Source organism: Geotrypetes seraphini, chromosome 8 (genome assembly GCF_902459505.1).
Source record: "Geotrypetes seraphini chromosome 8, aGeoSer1.1, whole genome shotgun sequence".
NCBI lineage: Eukaryota > Metazoa > Chordata > Amphibia > Gymnophiona > Dermophiidae > Geotrypetes > Geotrypetes seraphini.
The window spans coordinates 190,693,091-190,711,143 of NC_047091.1; the positions used below are offsets into that span (position 1 = coordinate 190,693,091).

General features: G+C 41.5%; 1 protein-coding gene across 4 annotated transcripts in view; it reads left to right on the forward strand.

The window, feature by feature from the left end:
* SUSD2 (sushi domain containing 2) overlaps positions 1 to 18,053 on the forward strand; it is a 200,134-nt gene that overhangs the window by 87,483 nt on the left and 94,598 nt on the right. For all 4 annotated transcript variants that reach the window (XM_033955316.1, XM_033955315.1, XM_033955318.1 and 1 more), the window contains 4 exons: positions 2,297 to 2,501; positions 6,013 to 6,164; positions 7,726 to 7,893; positions 12,109 to 12,283. In XM_033955316.1, the coding sequence (XP_033811207.1) occupies positions 2,297 to 2,501; positions 6,013 to 6,164; positions 7,726 to 7,893; positions 12,109 to 12,283 (700 nt within the window). The remainder of the gene's footprint in view (positions 1 to 2,296; positions 2,502 to 6,012; positions 6,165 to 7,725; positions 7,894 to 12,108; positions 12,284 to 18,053) is intronic.

Consider the following 18,053-nt stretch of genomic DNA (forward strand, 5'->3'; position numbering starts at 1 on the left):
TGTAGTGATTGACTGTACTGGAGCCCTTGTGTCTACACAAGAGGTTTCTGAGGGGAAGAGTAATTTTCTGAAACTATTTACCTGGGTAAATATCAGTTTGTAAATTTGGCTTTCTAAAAATTTCCCCTTTACGTGGCTACTTCCTGCTTTCAGGCAGAGCGGGATTGGGCATTCCTGCATTTGGGCATTCCTGCATTTAGGATGGGGAAGGGATAGGCAAACAACCCTTGTAGGATCCATTTTAAAACCTACTGACAAGGAGAAGAAACTACAGAACTGTTGGAAAGAGGAGAGCCGTTTTGGCATCGTAAATATCCTTGTTTGCTGTGGGAAACGGGCACTGATTAATCGCTCTGGCTATGTTCCTGCCCCTTGGGTGGCATCATTAACTCTACTTTTCTTTACTAAATTTGGTCACATATCTAACTAATAAGGCTCAAAACACGTAACCAATGACTAAGAAAGACCAAAGGCTCAGTAAGACCACTGCATATAGCTGAAGCATAGTGGCCTAAGGACTGCCCCTATGGAGCCACTAAGGACCATTGAGGCTCATTGCAGTGGGAAGGCTACTACATATTGCTTTTAGCACAATCGAAAAGCATGCAATGATTACTGGAGCTTCATCGAAGAGGTCCATGTTGACTAGGTAGGGTTTACTTTTAGAAACTATAGGATATCTTCAGGATATCTTTAAGCTTTTAGGACTGATTTTCCAATGTCCACCCGTTACTAATCCTGCCATAAATGTATCAGGTGCAGTGAGATATGCTAGGTCAGGGGTAGGCAATTCCAGTCATCCACAGGCAAGTCAGGTTTCAAGATATCCACAATAAATATGCATGAGAGAGATTTGCATCTCAAGGAGGCAGAGCATGTAACTCCATCTCATACATATTCATTATGGATATCCTGAAAACCTGACCTGCCTGTGGCTCTTGAGAACTGGAATTGCCTACCCCGTGTTAGGTGATGCCTTTTCTTACTGATTGTGGCTGACAAGTTTCTCTTTCTCTTTGAATTTCCAGTCCAGTTGTGACCAGCCTCCATTGGCCATAAGTTATCATTCATAACTGTTGGGATTTTCTTCACCTTCCAACTCAATACAACCATTTCAGCAACAGGGCTGCAAAAGATTATCAGAGGTTTTCCCAAAAACAAGCAGATAGGACTTACCTTTGGGGCTGGAGGGGGAACCCCGATTGGCTCCCTGCAGAGGCTGGCTGTACACGGCAGCATGCAGGGACTCATCTCTCAGTCTGGAGGGCGAAAACCCCGATCTGCTGACTGCAGGGGCTGGCTTTACGCGGCAGCATGCAGTGACTCCGGGAGAGATCTCTCGGTCTGATGAGACTCCTATCGGTTGCCCTGCAGGGGCTGGCTGTATGCGGCAGCATGCAGGGACTCCGGGAGAGATTTCTCTGCCGGGCCGAGAGCAGGCAGGGGGATTAGCTGAGCCAGGGCATCCTGGAGGCTCCTTGCCGCTGTAGCTTGTGGATCCTCCGCTGCTGCATTCCGATAAGGATGGATGCTGGAGGAAGATTCTCGGGCCTCACTTCTCTTCATGAAGTCTCTCAGTGCCCTCTTCCTTAGCTTGCGTGCACGTGGTGACATGTGCGCACAATGCAAGCAACACGGAAACCTCGAGCGCCGGATCCAATCAGTGGGTGCACAATTTATGAGGATCCAGTGTATTCATCCTTCTCCTGCATCCCAGTCGTTTCTTTAGATGATTCAGGCATCTTCAAGGTGATGAGTAGAAAAGTTGTAATGGAGAGCTGTAGAAAATCCGACCGATGGGAACGGGCGGAAACTAAAGACTGGGAATTAGGGGGAAGCAGGGGGAAATGGGTAGGGCTCGGGCATGCCCAGTGGGGCCCGGGCACTGCACGTGCTCAGAGAAAAAAAAAAAAAAAATCTCTCTGAGCTATTGGAGAGTTTAGCCGCAAATTGGGAGCTGTTGGGACAACACCCATATGTGGCTGACTCATCCTGCTTGTCCTAGGAGAACTTGGTAAACATCTACAACAGGGGGTTTCAACCCAGTCCTCGGGGCATACCCAGCCAGTCAGGGTTTTCAGGACATCCCCAATGCACTGAATTCACTGGGGATCTCGTGAACATCCTGACTGGGTGTTCTGCAAGGACTGGGATGAAAGCCTTTGATCTACAAAGTGCCTGAGATGTAGACGATAACCCCAAATTATTCTGTTCATGCATCAGAGTTGGGGGGGGGAGGTATGGGCTCAAACTAAGTTATATGTTTGCGCATATAACAGGAAATTCCTTCCAACAGGCGCCCCGGAGTCCTGCGCCAGTCAGTGCGGACGGAAGCTGAGCAGCTGCTCCTGTCATGCGACCTGTGAGAACCTGGGCACATGCTGCGTTGATTACTGGAATTTCTGCCTGCGCATCTCACCACACTCAGGGACTCTGATGGGAGGCAAAGATTTTAGGATTCTTAACGTCACATTTAACTCTGGCGCCAGTGTGAGTTGTTGGTATGTATTAAAAGTCCACACATCGATACGCTTCAAGGCATCTAATTACCCAAGCAAGTGTCAGCTGTTGACTCGGAGTGGGCTTTCGGCTGGGAGCAGAGTGATGATGTCATAAAGCCCTGTGGGAAACGAGAGGTTGTATGACATCACTGTAGGAGTGACATCACAATTCACTTGGAAAAAAGCTAGTCCTTCGTTTTCTTATAACATTTCCCCGATTTAGTTTTCTACACGCTGTGGTCAGATATTTATTTCAAAAGAAGAGGTTTTAAGTGATTTTAAGTGACATAAAAACGAAACGTTCTTTTTGCATTTTCTTTCTTTGCTGAGTCCATGTATTGAAAATATGGAATAATTAATTGCAGAACAAAGACATCACATGATAGTTTGTGGTATGTAAAAATAACTCCTACTAGTTCACTTTCAACTTGTCATTTCATCAGCAACAGGAGCGATTTTCAGACCATCAGCGACAAACCCAGAAATGAAATGACGATGCCATATCCATTCCTGACCGGCTAAAGAGTACTAAATATTGGGCAGATGGGTGACCCGCTGTCACCCCACACATTTCGGTTCCGCAATGCAGCCTCCAGCTGTTCATAAGAATGAAGACGCAGGGCTCAAAGTGCTCAGTGACTGGGAAAGCTTTTAAGAGGCTCTTGACATTCAGCAGTTTTAATCCGAGTTTATTTAAAAATTCGTTATACCACTTCTCATAATTCTAAGTGGTGCAGGCTTCATAAAAATGGGGTTATATGTACAGTTATAAACAGAGGACATACGAGAGACTGACTGACGTACAACCAACAAGAGGGTAGAGGGAGAAGAGTGAGACGGTTAAATGGGAATCCCGTCTGGAATAGAGAAAAGTTTCAAAGTCGTCTTTAAATAGAAAGGATTTCAGTCAAAAGGGAAAATGTTTGCATACTTTCTGTTTGAAAATTACCTGAGGAGTTAATTTTCTATACCGTTATCCCAAGGGAGCTCAGAATGGTTTACAGTGTTCCCCCGCGAATTCACGGTTTGCAGACTCGCTCACTCGCGGTCTGCTCCGACCGCCTCTTCCTGTAGTGAAGCCGGGCTACTCCAATTAGGAGCTGCGTGGCAAAGCAGCTCCTGATTGGTGTAGCCCGACTTCACTACAGGAAGAGGCGGTCGGAGCAGACCGCGAGTGATTTTCTTCACCTGCCGGCGCTCCAGCTGCCCTCTCCTGCCTTTTGACAGGCGAAAAACTGCATTTGCGGTTTTTCAAAATTGACAGGAATTTTGGGGGAGTACAGTACATGAATTCATTCAGGTACTCAAGCATTTTTCCTTGTCTGTCCTGGTGTGCCCCTGGGGCAATGGGGGGGGGGGAGGATTAAGTGACTTGCCCAGGGTCATATGGAGCAGCATGGGTTTGAACCCACAATCTCAGGGTGCTGAGGCTGTAGCCACACTCTCCCCGACATTTGCACCTTCTCTGAGCCATGCACAAACAGGGCCACTTTATAAGGGGTACTTAGGAATGGGCACTAGGCGAGAGCTTAGTTCAAGTCTGTTCTGTAAAGAAAGATGCAGTAGGTGTCCACTGGTCTCTAGAGTATAGGTCACCTAGAGCTGGGATACAACGCTGGCAACACACAGAGATGTCCACGGTCTGCCCAAGAACGTCCGTTTGCAAAGTCTGCACCATTGCATCTTGGTCTATAAAGGCATTTTGGGTTGAAAGACATTGAGACCCTACTGCATGCCTTCCTCGTTGGTTGTCTGGCGGCTTCAGCTAATGCAAAATACAGCTGTGAAATTGTTTTATGGAGTCAATAGGGTCACGTCACACTGTCCTTTTGGCTCCACCCTGGCTTCAATATAACATTCTTTTGCTAGCTCTTAAGACACTCCTCTCCGTGATGCTTCTGCCTTACATGCCAGGCTCTCCGTACTCTGTCACACCACTTTGCTGCCTGTAGAATCCGATGCCACTCTCTCTTAAATGTTGCCTATTTCACAAGTCATTTTCGTACTTGCTGGTAGCTCTGTTTCTTCCTTTTGTTTCAGCAGTTTGTAAATGGCCATCATGGCCACTGTTTCTAACATAGAAACATAGAAAGATGACGGCAGAAAAGGGCCAAGGCCCATCAAGTCTGCCCACTCTATAGACCCTCCCCTTAAGATTTGCCAATGTTTTACCCTGACCCATGTAGGGATCCCACATGGGCGTCCCATTTATTCTTAAAATCTGGCACGCTGCTGGCCTCGATTACCTGTACTGGAAGCTTGTTCCATTGATCAATCACTCGCTCCGTGAAGAAATACTTCCTGGTGTCGCCGTGAAATTTTCCGCCCTTGAGTTTGAGCGGGTGCCCCCTTGTGGTTGAGGGGCCTCTGAGAAGGAAAATGTTATCTTCCACTTCTATACGTCCGGTGACGTATTTAAACGTCTCAATCATGTCTCCCCTCTCCCTGCGTTCCTCAAGAGTGTAGAGCTGCAAATTGTTTAGTCTTGCTTCGTACGAGAGACCTTTAAGCCCTGAGACCATTCTGGTGGCCATCCTTTGGACCGACTCGACCCTCTGCACGTCTTTGCGGTAATGTGGCTTCCAGAATTGCACGCAGTATTCCAGATGAGGTCTCACCATGGCCCTGTACAATGGCATTATGACAGCAGGCTTTCTGCTGACGAAACTTCTACGGATGCAACCCAGCATCTGTCTTGCCCTTGAGGAAGCCTTCTCCACCTGATTGGCAGATTTCATGTCTGCACTAATGATTACTCCTAAATCTCGTTCCGCTGAAGTCCTGGTCAAGGTCTCCCCGTTCAAGGTATAAGTTCTGCATGGGTTTCTGTTACCCAGGTGCATGACCTTACACTTTCCAGCATTGAAGCCCAGCTGCCAGATTGAGGACCAGCATTCCAATGTACGCAGGTCCTGCGCCATAATATCTTGTAGATTGTCCTCGCTTACCATATTAGATTTAGAATCTTGCCCCTATCCACACATCCTGCCCTTTTTTCCCAGTTTCTCGTTCTCTCATGCTGTTGCTGCCTCCTTGTATCTCTGGCTTATACGTCGTCTTGAGGCTTCTTGGGAGTGGAGGAGTTGCCTCGGCACCCTGAGGCTGTGAGCTTGAATCCCACTGCAGAAGCTCCTTGTGACTCTGGGCAAGTCCCTGAACACTGCAATGCCCCAAGTACAAAATAAGGACCTGTCTAAAATATGTAAACTGCTTTGTAACTAAACAGAAGACGTGGTATATCAAGTCCCATCCCCTACAGGTCATTATGTACATTTGTAAATGATTAGAAGGCCAGTATTTCCGCAGGCTCTTGCCACCTGAGACTCAGCATCTCCTTGTAAAATTAACTCTGAACACCTGTTTTATATTTTGCACTTGGATATCTGTTTTACAAGATATGCACATAAGTGCAAACCCCCTCCCCAGCCCCTCCCCTTGAGTTGCTTCTGTTCTAGGTAGAGAAAGTCTACACGCATATCCCTCAAAGAACAGTTTGATTTTCATTAAACAGGTTTAAGGATGAAATTCTCACCACGGGATACACTGACGAGAGCGGACATGCTCACTGCATCTCACCGCTCCTATATGAGACCGGGCGAATCCCCTTCCAGATGTCAGTGGACAACGGAAAAACCTTTCCATATTCAGGAACATGGTCAGCAGGTAATTCTTCCTAGACGGCAACATAGGAGGCGAAGGAGGTCCCGGTCCAGGTTTTAACTCCACCCCACTGAGGTGCATGTTGTCCAATGCCTGGAAAACCTGATAATCTAAAGCAAGCATTGCCCACGTGCTTCCAGGGCATTATAGAATCACTCATAGGCGTCGGAACGGAGGCCTCCCCCAAAAATTGGTGGTCAGAGTCGGTTATGGCTCTACTCCCCCACCTCGCTGTTGTTTTATATCTTCCATCAGCCGCCGCACTGCATCGCTGCAGAATGAAGACTTCTGGGACGGGCCTGCTCGTTGATGCTGCACGTTGGCTGCCGGAAGATATAAAATTACAGCGACCGGGGAAGGTAGGTGGGGGAGTCGGGAGCTGGAGAAAGAGAACATAAGAATAGCCGTACTGGGACAGACCAATGGTCCATCAAGCCCAGTAGCCCATTCTCACGGTGGCCAATCCAGGTCTCTAGTACCTGGCCACAACCCAAGGAGTAGCAACATTCCAGAATCTCAAAGATCAGCAAGATTCCGGAACCCCAAACAGTACCAACATTCCATGCAGAATCCACAAAGAGTAACAAGATTCTAGAATCCCAAAGGAGTAGCAACATTCGATGATACCAATCCAGGGCAAGCAGTGGCTTCCCCCATGTCCCTCTCAATAACAGACTATGGACTTTTCCTCCAGGAAATTGTTCAAACCTTTCTTATAACCAGGATCCTGCTGGAGCTAGGGCAGTGCCTTTGGGCCCCTCAAATGAGAAAACGTTCCGTTGCCTATGGAATCAATAAAGAATGTGGGTACATTTAGGATTCTAGATTCTGGGCTCCATCCTCTCTGTGCCCATGTGAATGCCCTTGTGCATTTTGGCACTACTTTGCAGTGTAGTACATAGGCAGAAACCAGGTGACCACCAGTAGCATAATAAGGTGGGGCAGACCGCCCCGGGCGCCATCTTGGTGGGGGCACCCACACCTCCCCCTCCCCCCCATGCCAAACTCATGCCCTCCCTTCCCCGTTCCCCCATTCCTCTTTAAAATCTTCACCAACATGAACAACTACTCTAGCCTGCTGCTCGCGCTAACCTGGATCCCTCTGAAATCACTTCCAGGTCACGGGACCAGGAAGTGACATTAGAGGGAGCATCGGGCTGGAGAAGCTGCTCGTGCTAGAGTAGATTTAAAGAGGTACAGGGGTGGGAGTGTGACATGGGGGCGCGGAAGAGCGGAGGGTGGAGAGGATAGCGCGGGAGGCACCTCCTACCCTCACCACGTCACTGGTGACCACATAGGAGTGAATGTAAATTCAGGTCATTTCTTAGGGCCTAAATCTTGGTGCTCTCCTTATGGCATCCCCCTCTTAGTGAGGGAGGATGTAGAAACTGATGTCAGGGCAGCCCTAGAACCAATGTTTTCGGTGCTCCTTGCTGCTCTCCCAGTTTTTGAATTTGTTGTCACTGCTCTCTAGCTCAAAAGAGAACTTCAGAAATTAAGTAGTAATGATGCCAACCATAGCACAGACCCTTGATGCCATCTCTTTATCTCTTCTGGCGCTCAGTTCATCACAGCAAAGTATCTGAGTCAGATCGGAGCTTCCTGGTGAATGAGACCAAGTGGCAGTACTACGGCACTCCTCACGTGTCTGGAGAACTGACCATCAGCTGGGCACCAGCCACCTTCCAAGACAGCACGGTCAATATTGAACTCTGGGGCTATGAGGAGTCAGGTATGTCTCGCATTTCACGAGCAAGAGAAACATTGTGAGTTTGTCTGAATTGAGAGTGTTGGTGAGAAAAGGGGACCGTACAGATGTTGGGTCGGACAGTTCAAACACAATTTGCTCAGGTTTTCCATTTCCCAGAGGAGGAAATAGGGACTGAGTCTCGGACAGGAGATGAAAACATAATTTTCATCTTTCTAGTCCTCTTGGTCAGGTGAAGGAGTCTACATCGGGGGATCTTCTCTTGGAGTGAGGGCACCACTGCATTACCAGCCATTTGTCATGCAACAAATACAAAGGCAAACTCCTTTCTGGTTTAAGGCATAGGAACATAGGAAATGTCGGCAGATAAAGACCAACCAAAAATGTGAGGAGTGGAGGAAAGGAATACACACAAATTAAAGAAAAAATGGCCTAATTTAAACCCCAGTGATTTCAGTGAACATGAAAGAAAAAGCCTCAGTACCCGGTGAGTCAAGTGACCCTACTTCCTGCCCATCGTTGGCATAAAAAACTTTCATGAAAACACTGAATAACTATCTTGAAGTACATCTTTGAAAAAAGTTTTTTTTACTGACGATTCACTGATTTCTAACCGATTTCAAGGTTCCAATGCAAGAAAGGTCAACGAGGGCCTGGGATCTCTCAGAGAAAGAGAAAATGGTTCCTGTGGATGGGCCATTTGGCTTTTCTCTGCCATCATGTTTCTATGCCACTGCCACAGGACCACTGAACCTGATACCAGTGCTAATAACGGAGTAGTATGTTCTTTGCTTCCCGGTTTCTGAATTGAGATGCTCAAGAAATATTTTAGAGAGGTCTTGAAAATTCCTGCTGATTCTATGCCCCCGATAACAAAAGCAGTCCACTGAAAATATCAATTGCATTGCAGAACCAGCAGGGCCAGTTTAGCTGTTACTGGCTTACTGGCGAGTTCTGATAGCATTTCAAATATTGCAAACCTTATTGCTACATTTGCCCTAGAATATGATAGGAATTAGATATTCCAAATGTATTTCAGATTTAAAGATGAAAAATTTAGGGGTAATTCAGTTCTGATAGTTCCTGACCTTTGAAGGTCTTTTTGGCTCTTAAACCCCTGGTATTGGACCTCAAAGGGACTTTTGTTCCTGCAGTTCCCCTGAAAATGTATTGTTAAAATTTCATGGAAGCAAGGAAGCCTCCAGCCCCAATAACCATTTCCACCCCTTCAAATGTGAATTAAGTTGAACTTAATGAAGCTTAACAGCTCCGCCAGTTGTAAATCCAGTCTTTCCTGATAGTTTTTGAATTATTTCCTATCTTTTCAGCATCTTGCCTCAATTCTCTGACATAATTTCCTTTATAATATGGTTTAATAAAGTTACAAAATGTTAAATTTGGTGGATATTGATTATTACTATAATTTGTTTCAATTCTTTGTCAAGATATATGCTTGTAAAAATTGAAAATTTTGATAAATAAAAGCTGCAATGACTCATATTCCTGTGCAATGGAGTCTGAAAACAGCTGCTGTATATAGAGAAGGAAGAAACAGAGAAAATGGCCTATCCACAGCATCCACTATCTCCTCCTCTCCCTATTGGCTAAGGCTCTTAACATTTGCATCTCCTCTTCCTATAGGCTAAGGCTCTTTACACCTGCATTGTGAGGTCATAGAATTTTAGTAACATAGAAACATGATGACAGGCAAAGGCCAAATGGCCCATCCACAGCATCCACTATCTCCTCCTCTCCCTATTGGCTAAGGCTCTTTACACCTGCATTGTGAGGTCATAGAACTTTAGTAACATAGAAACATGATGGCAGGCAAAGGCCAAATGGCCCATCCACTATCTCCTCCTCTCCCTATTGGCTAAGGCTCTTAACATTTGCATCTCCTCTTCCTATAGGCTAAGGCTCTTTACACCTGCATTGTGAGGTCATAGAACTTTAGTAACATAGAAACATGATGGCAGGCAAAGGCCAAATGGCCCATCCACAGCATCCACTATCTCCTCCTCTCCCTATTGGCTAAGGCTCTTAACATTTGCATCTCCTCTTCCTATAGGCTAAGGCTCTTTACACCTGCATTGTGAGGTCATAGAATTTTAGTAACATAGAAACATGATGACAGGCAAAGGCCAAATGGCCCATCCACAGCATCCACTATCTCCTCCTCTCCCTATTGGCTAAGGCTCTTTACACCTGCATTGTGAGGTCATAGAACTTTAGTAACATAGAAACATGATGGCAGGCAAAGGCCAAATGGCCCATCCACAGCATCCACTATCTCCTCCTCTCCCTATTGGCTAAGGCTCTTAACATTTGCATCTCCTCTTCCTATAGGCTAAGGCTCTTTACACCTGCATTGTGAGGTCATAGAACTTTAGTAACATAGAAACATGATGGCAGGCAAAGGCCAAATGGCCCATCCACAGCATCCACTATCTCCTCCTCTCCCTATTGGCTAAGGCTCTTAACATTTGCATCTCCTCTTCCTATAGGCTAAGGCTTTTTACACCTGATGTCAGAGAGCTTTATGGCCCATCCAGTCTGCCCATTATCTCTTCTTCTCTCTAAGAGATCCCACGTGCCTGTCCCATGCAATCTTGAACTCAGACAGTCTCTGCATCCACCACCTCTTCTGGGAGACTGTTCCACGCATCTACCACCCTTTCTGTAAAAAAAAGTATTTCCTTAAATTACTCCGGAGCCTATCACCTCTTTTTTTTTTCAGTTACAAAACCAGAACATAATGAACAAAACTTATGGTGCACACCAGTGATTACGCATACATAAAGTCCAATATGGAAAATAACACCACGATACATGCAATACATTACCAAAAAGAAGAAAATATTAAATAATGATCAAATCAAATGAAATGAGTCGAAAAACATAGTATAGTATAAGTCGTAAGAATAAAGGGTATTATCTGGATGTCATACACTAGAGGAAGGACTTGATGCAAAAAAACCAACTCCGGTTCATAGACAACCCCGCGAAAGACAAAGGCGTGCGCCGACAACTGAGCGCAAGACGGAGGCGCGCGCTGAAGAAAATTACAGTTTTTAGGGGCTCCGACGGGGGGGTTTTGTTGGGGAGCCCCCCCCAGTTTACTTAATAGAGATTGCGCCGGCTTTGTGGGGGGTTTGGGGGGTTGTAACCCTCCACATTTTACTGTAAACTTAACTTTTTCCCTAAAAACAGGGAAAAAGTGAAGTTTTCAGTAAAATGTGGGGAGTTACAACCCCCCACACCCCCCACAACGTGGCGTGATCTCTATTAAGTAAAGTGGGGGGGTTCCCCCACACCCCCCCCGTCAGAGCTGTAAAAACTGTAATTTTCTGCGGCGCGCACCTCCACGCTGCACTCAATTGTCTGCGTGCGCCTTTATCCCGGTGCGCTTTTGACCTGACACCCTCTATATCTGCAGGGATTCAACCTCTCACCTCTTAACTTCATCGTATGCCCTCTCATTCCAGAGCTTCCTTTCAAATGAAAGAGACTCGACTCAAGTGCATTTATATGATGTAGATATTTAAACATCTCCCCTCTCCCAGATCTCTAAGTCTGTCCCCATATGCCTTATGATGAAGATCACGCACCATGAGCCAAAGAGCGACCTGACTTATGCTCTCCTTATCACTAGCAGACTTCTTTATTTCAGGGTGCTACTTAATCAGTTGATTCAGAACGCTGCCCCCCGACTTATCTCTGGAAAAAAAGAGGATTTGCCTGTTTTGTTTGACTGGCATCAGATACCAATTTCTTCAAGAATCCCATTTAAAGTACTGGGCCCTGTGTTTACACCCAAATATCTTTCTGGCGTGTTGACGCAGGAAGTGCCCCAACACTCGCTGCGACCTTCTCAGCGACAGTCATTTCAGCTTCCCTCATTAGCGCTTGTTAATTTGACAACAAGAAGAAATGAGGCTCTTTGTTTTGCTGGACCTTTTCTTTCTAATGTAATAGCTGAAATTATTAACGATCGAAGCTTTCACAAAGCTGTTAAAACTTGGTTATTTATAGAATCCTTTAATCTAGTTTAATTTCATGGCGAACCCGAGGCAAAGAATTGTAAACTGACCTTCCTGGATCCAATTATGTTCACTAGATGTATTTTATGATTTCATATTTTTTTTATTACTTAAATGTGGGCTTTTTACAGAATATATTGTTTTTATTGTAAACTGCTATAATTCTTACTTGTGCAAAACAAATCACATTTGTCCATAGGTGATCCCTACTCCAGTTTATGGGAAGCTAAATGGACCTATCTTTATACCCTTCAAAGAGGTCACCCCAACTCTGGAACATTCTCCTTCATCCCCCAACCCGCAAAAGCACCTTTCAGTAAATACGAGGTGGGATTGCTCCGAATTAGTCCTCATCAGTATGGAGAAGGCGAGAAGTAAGTGTGAAAGTTACGTGGTATCGTCAGTCAGTTCTAGGGACCAGAAACCCCCTAAATGTTCTTTCCCTTTCCCTTCCCGTGTCTTTTGCAGCACTCTATGTTTTTGCTTCAGGGGTAATGTCATTAAGGCCTAGATCCACTAACCTCACGGATCCGATCCGGTCCGTGGGCGATCCGATCCAGTCCGTGGGCGATCCAATCCGATCCATGGGCGATCCGATCCGGTCCGTGGGCGATCCGATCCAGTCCGTGGGCGATCCAATCCGATCCATGGGTGATCTGATCTGTGGGTGATCCGATCCGATCCGATCCATGACCGGGCGCCCAATTCACAATGCGTCCTCATGCAAATTATACCGATTGGAGGCACGCCCCAAACCGACCACACGGATCACTGAAGAGCGATCCTGATGCATGCGCAGACCATCTTCTTTGTCTGTAGATGGTCTGCGCATGCTCTTGCTCTTCGTGCACCGTGCTTTTTTTTTTGGTTTAAAATCTTTATTCATTTTTTTGTGTTACAACAAGTGTTACAAATAAACTCAATAGAAACTTAAATACACACTTGAATAACTCATATATTAATATCAAGTTTAACATTAATATAATAATCCCCTGTCCCACCCTCCTTCCCAACCAATAATATATTAATCGATTTTATTGTATATTCTTTAAATATTAATTTAGTATGTAATAATCAAAATTGAAAAACCCACCCCATTTCCCTCTTTACAATTATCTTATCATGGGAAAAGTTCATTAGAGAAATCATGTTAACGGTCTTCAAATATTTCCAGTTTTATTTATGGGAAAAATTATCCTTCTTTACAAAAATCGGTTAATGGACCCCATATTTTTTTAAATTTATTCATGTATCCTTTGTGTGTTGCAATAGCGTGTTCCATTTTATATATGTGGCATACCGAATTCCACCAGAACATATAATTCAATCTATCATGTTGTTTCCAATTGAATGTAATTTGTTGTATTGCAATTCCAGTTAAAATAAATAAAAGTTTGTTATTACTGGATGAAATTTGACTTTTTGCTCTCATAGTTGTTCCAAATAATATAGTATCATATGTCAAGGCTACTGGATTTTCTAACAACCTGTTAATTTGGGGCCAAATTGATTTCCAGAATGATAGGATAAATGGACAAAAGAATAAAAGATGATCTAATGTCCCAATTTCAATATGACAGTGCCAGCATCTATTAGATCTTGAACTATCTATTTTTTGTAAACGAGTAGGGGTCCAAAAAGCTCTATGAAGAAGAAAAAACCAAGTTTGTCTCATAGATGCTGACACCGTACATTTTAGCCTCCAAGACCAAAGTCGTGGCCATTGAGATGCACTAATTTGGTGTTTTATCTCAATGCTCCAAATGTCTCTAAGACCATTTTTTGGTTTTTTATTTATATATCCGGATATTAATTTATACCACTGTGCGGCTTTGTGACCTATTGAGTCCATCTGGAAACATAAGAATTCCAAACTGTGATATTTAGCAAGATCTTTCCATTCAGGGAACCCTTTCTGAATAGATTGCTTCAATTGCAACCATTTAAAATATTGTGTTTTATTGAGACCAAATTTTTGTTGCAATTGTGAAAACTCCAGCAATTTATCATTTTTAATTACATCATCCAAAGTGCGAATGCCTGCTATCATCCAATGTTTCCAGATGACTTTAAAACCGCCAATTTTGATCTTGGGGTTTAGCCATATAGTTTGGTTGGTTGATTTACTAATTGGAATTTGAGTAAGATTACTTATGTATTTTAGAGTTTTCCAGGTATCCATAAAGATTTTATGATCTTTGTATAACCTTGGCATTTTGATACTAATTACATGATTAAGACGTAATGGAAACATAAGTCTCCATTCTAGCCAAAACCAATCTGGAGTATTATCTGTGGGTTCTGGGAGGATCCAATACATACCATGACGTAAGATATAGGCTTGATGATACCTATAAAAATTGGGAAAATTTACCCCTCCCTCCTTAATTGGTCTTTGTAATGACGCTAGAGCAATTCTTGGTTTTTTATTAAGCCATATAAATTTTGTCAAAGTCCTATTAATTTTTGTATAAAACGAATCTTGAAAGAAAGCTGGTATCATCCCCATTTGGTAACATACTATCGGTAAAATCATCATTTTTACCGTTTGTACTCTTCCCCACCAAGATAAGTGCAAAGGATTCCATTGCTCACACATTTCTGTTACTTTTTGTAATAAGCATTTTTCATTAATTTTCATTGTTTCGTCTACTGTTTTTGTTATCAAAATTCCAAGGTATTTAATATATTCTTCCTTCCAAACAAAAGGGAATGTATCAAATAAACCTTTTGTACAATGTATATTTAGTGGAAGAATTTCTGATTTATTCCAATTAATTTTATATCCTGAAAAATTTCCAAATTTCTCAATCAATTCAAGTAGATGTGGAATGGTGGATTCTGGATTCTTCAGATATAGTAATAAATCATCTGCGTAAGCAGATATCTTATATTCTTTATCTGAATGAGGTATACCCTGTATCTCCTTAGCTTGTTGGATAGCTAATATTAAGGGTTCTAAAACAATATCAAACAGCAAAGGGGATAAGGGACATCCTTGTCTAACTCCTCTCTGTAGATTAAATTTTTCTGAAAACGTATTATTAATATATAGTCTAGCAGAAGGGGAGCTATACATTGTTTGTATCATTTGTATAAATCCAGGACCTATACCAAACCATTCCATTGCTTGATACATAAAAGGCCATTCTACTCTATCAAAGGCCTTTTCTGCATCTAATGAAATTGCAAAAGTAGGTTCATTCATTTTCTTTGTTAAATATAACATATGGAATGTTAATCTGGTATTGTGAGATGAATGTCTTTGAGCAACGAATCCTGTTTGATGCATACCTATTATATGGGGGAGAGCTTTAGCTAATCTTAGCGCAAGTATTTTTGCTAATAATTTTCCATCTACATTTATTAAAGATATTGGTCTATAGTTTGATACCAAAGTGGGATCTTTATTGGACTTTGGCAAAACAATAGTCAAAGATTCTGCTATAGTGCCTTTAATACAACCTTTATTGAGTTGATATTGATAGAGATTTAATAAATAGGGTAATAAAAAGTTTTGAAATGTTTTATAAAATTCCACTGTATATCCATCACCACCTGGAGCGGATCCAACTCTAAGGGACTTCAAAGCTGTTCCTAATTCTTTTAGTGATATTGGTTCTTCCAAACTTCGTTTTATATGTTCAGGAACTTTTGGACCCTCTAACATTTTTAAAAATTCAAAACCATCTTTTTCTTTATTTGGATAATTTTCGGAAGAATAAAGAGATTTATAGAATTTTAAGAATTGTTTTAATATAGGTTCAATTTGTGTATATGTATTTCCATTTTCATCTTTTATTGCTATTAATTTTGTTTTTCTTTTTTTCGCTTTAAGATAGTTTGCCAATATTCTTCCTGATTTGTTTGAATTACCATAGTACAATGTTTGTTGAGAAAATAAATCTTTCCTAATCATCTTAGATGAGATCTCATTATATTTACCTTTTAATTTTAATAATTCTTGTTGAATAGAATATTCCCATTTTTCTATAAGTTTTGATTCTAAATTTTTTATCTCTTTTTCTAAGATTAAAAATTGTTTTTTAATTTGTTTTTTTAGAAAAGCCGAATAAGAAATTATTTGTCCTCTAATTGTTGCCTTAAAGGCATCCCATAAAGTTTCTCTGTTAATATCATCATTATCATTTATTTGAAAAAATTCTTTCATTTTTGTTAGAAGATTTTCACAAAAATTTTTGTCAACCAACATTGTACTATCTATTTTCCAAATTGGTCTGTTATTATTTTGATATGTAGTTTTAATTTTGATCCACACTCCACCATGGTCAGATAGAATAATTGGATCAATGGCTGCTTGTGTCACTTGATGTGCAAGATGTTTTGAAGTAAAGATATAATCTATTCTTGAAAAAGAATTGTGAACATGAGAACAGAAAGAAAATTCCCGACCATCAAAATGAAGTATTCTCCATATATCTATTAAATCACAAGATTGAATCAAATTATCTAGTCCCATAGATTTCATAATTCTACTTGGGTTTTTATCTAATAAAGGATCCATTACAGCGTTGAAGTCCCCTGCTACTATAAGATTTGAAGTAGCCAGTGGTATGATCAGTTGTTGAAGAGTTTTAAAGAATTCATTTTGGTTCGAATTAGGGGCGTATATGTTGATTAACGTCATGGTAGTATTTCCCATATTCATTTCCACCATTATCCATCTTCCATGAATATCTGAAGCTTTTAGTTTAAATGAAGCAGAGCATTTTTTATTAATTAAAATAGCAACACCTGCTTTTTTCCCTGTAGCTGGTGAGAAAAAACACTGTTTGACCCAGCCTCCTTCTAGCTTTTTAGATTCTATATGTGAGAGGTGGGTCTCTTGTATAAGGCATATATCTGCATCTTGCCTTTTTAAAAATGATAGTGCTTTTTTTCTTTTAATCATATGATTTAGACCGTTAACATTTAAAGACATAATTTTAATATCCATTTATTTTTAAATTTTCAGGTATTAAATTATGTATATTTTCCCAATGTTTTAAGTATTTCATTTCTCTTTTTTCCTTTATTCCCATGATTACCTTATATATTTCCCTTTTATTCCCTCCCATCCCTCTTATCCCTCCCTTCCCCCCCTTATTAATTACGAAAACTTGGATACGCAGGTTGAGGTTAGATTTAGATAACTCCGACAAGCTATTAATAATTATCTAAAGTACTACCATTTTTTCCCCCTATTTCTGTATATTTTCTCTTATTTTATTATTAATTATAAGAATAAGTAAAAAGTTTTTCATTCTTATGTATTGAAAGATTATTTTCTGTATTTGTATGTCTTTAAATCCATAAGAATGATTATATTAAATCATTTATATCTAAGAACATTTCATTACAATTCGTTTCTTTTCAGGTGGAATATTATTTTTGCTTTAAAAAGCTTTCCAATTTAGCCTCTTTCCTCAGAACTGTAACAAGAGTCTTCAGCACAGGAATCCTCCCATCTCCTATACTCATTATTTTCCTATAATTCACAAGAGAGTGTCAATTAAAAGAAGCTAACACTCCCATTAGTGTTCTTATAAGTTCTTTCTCAATAGTATACTCTCTAGATATCTATGATTTTAAAGTATCTGAGGCCTGTACAGATAAGAGTGAAGTCCTGTGCCAAAAACCCTCATTTTATCTCTCATAGAGGATTGCCAGGTTGAACAATTATGGGTACTAAAATTCCACTTAATAAATAAAAGAACTTAAAATTTGAGATATATATTGAAGGATGATTCTCTTTCTTATTATGACTCCGCTTTCAAAATTTCTCATTCAATCAGTATATTTTAAGTTTGTTGAAAAAACTTTCTTCGACATTATTTGAGTTCGGAGATGTGTTTCAATTCATTTTCATTCCTTCCAGTAAGTTTATCTTATTTATTCTGAGTAGAATTCTAGAATTTTATTGTATTTTTCAGTTTTCTTGTTTTCCAAGGAGAATGTTGTGAGTTGTTTAAGTCTTTAATTCGATCCTTGTGTGTTCTTTTTCCATTGTTTTCCGTTCTGAACTATCTTTAACCGTCAATATTCTTTAGTATGAACTCCTTAATTGTTTTTTAGATTGTCATAGGTTGCTCCATTTGATTTATAAATTCCTGTAGTTTTTTTGGATCTGTAAAATTTTGCGTT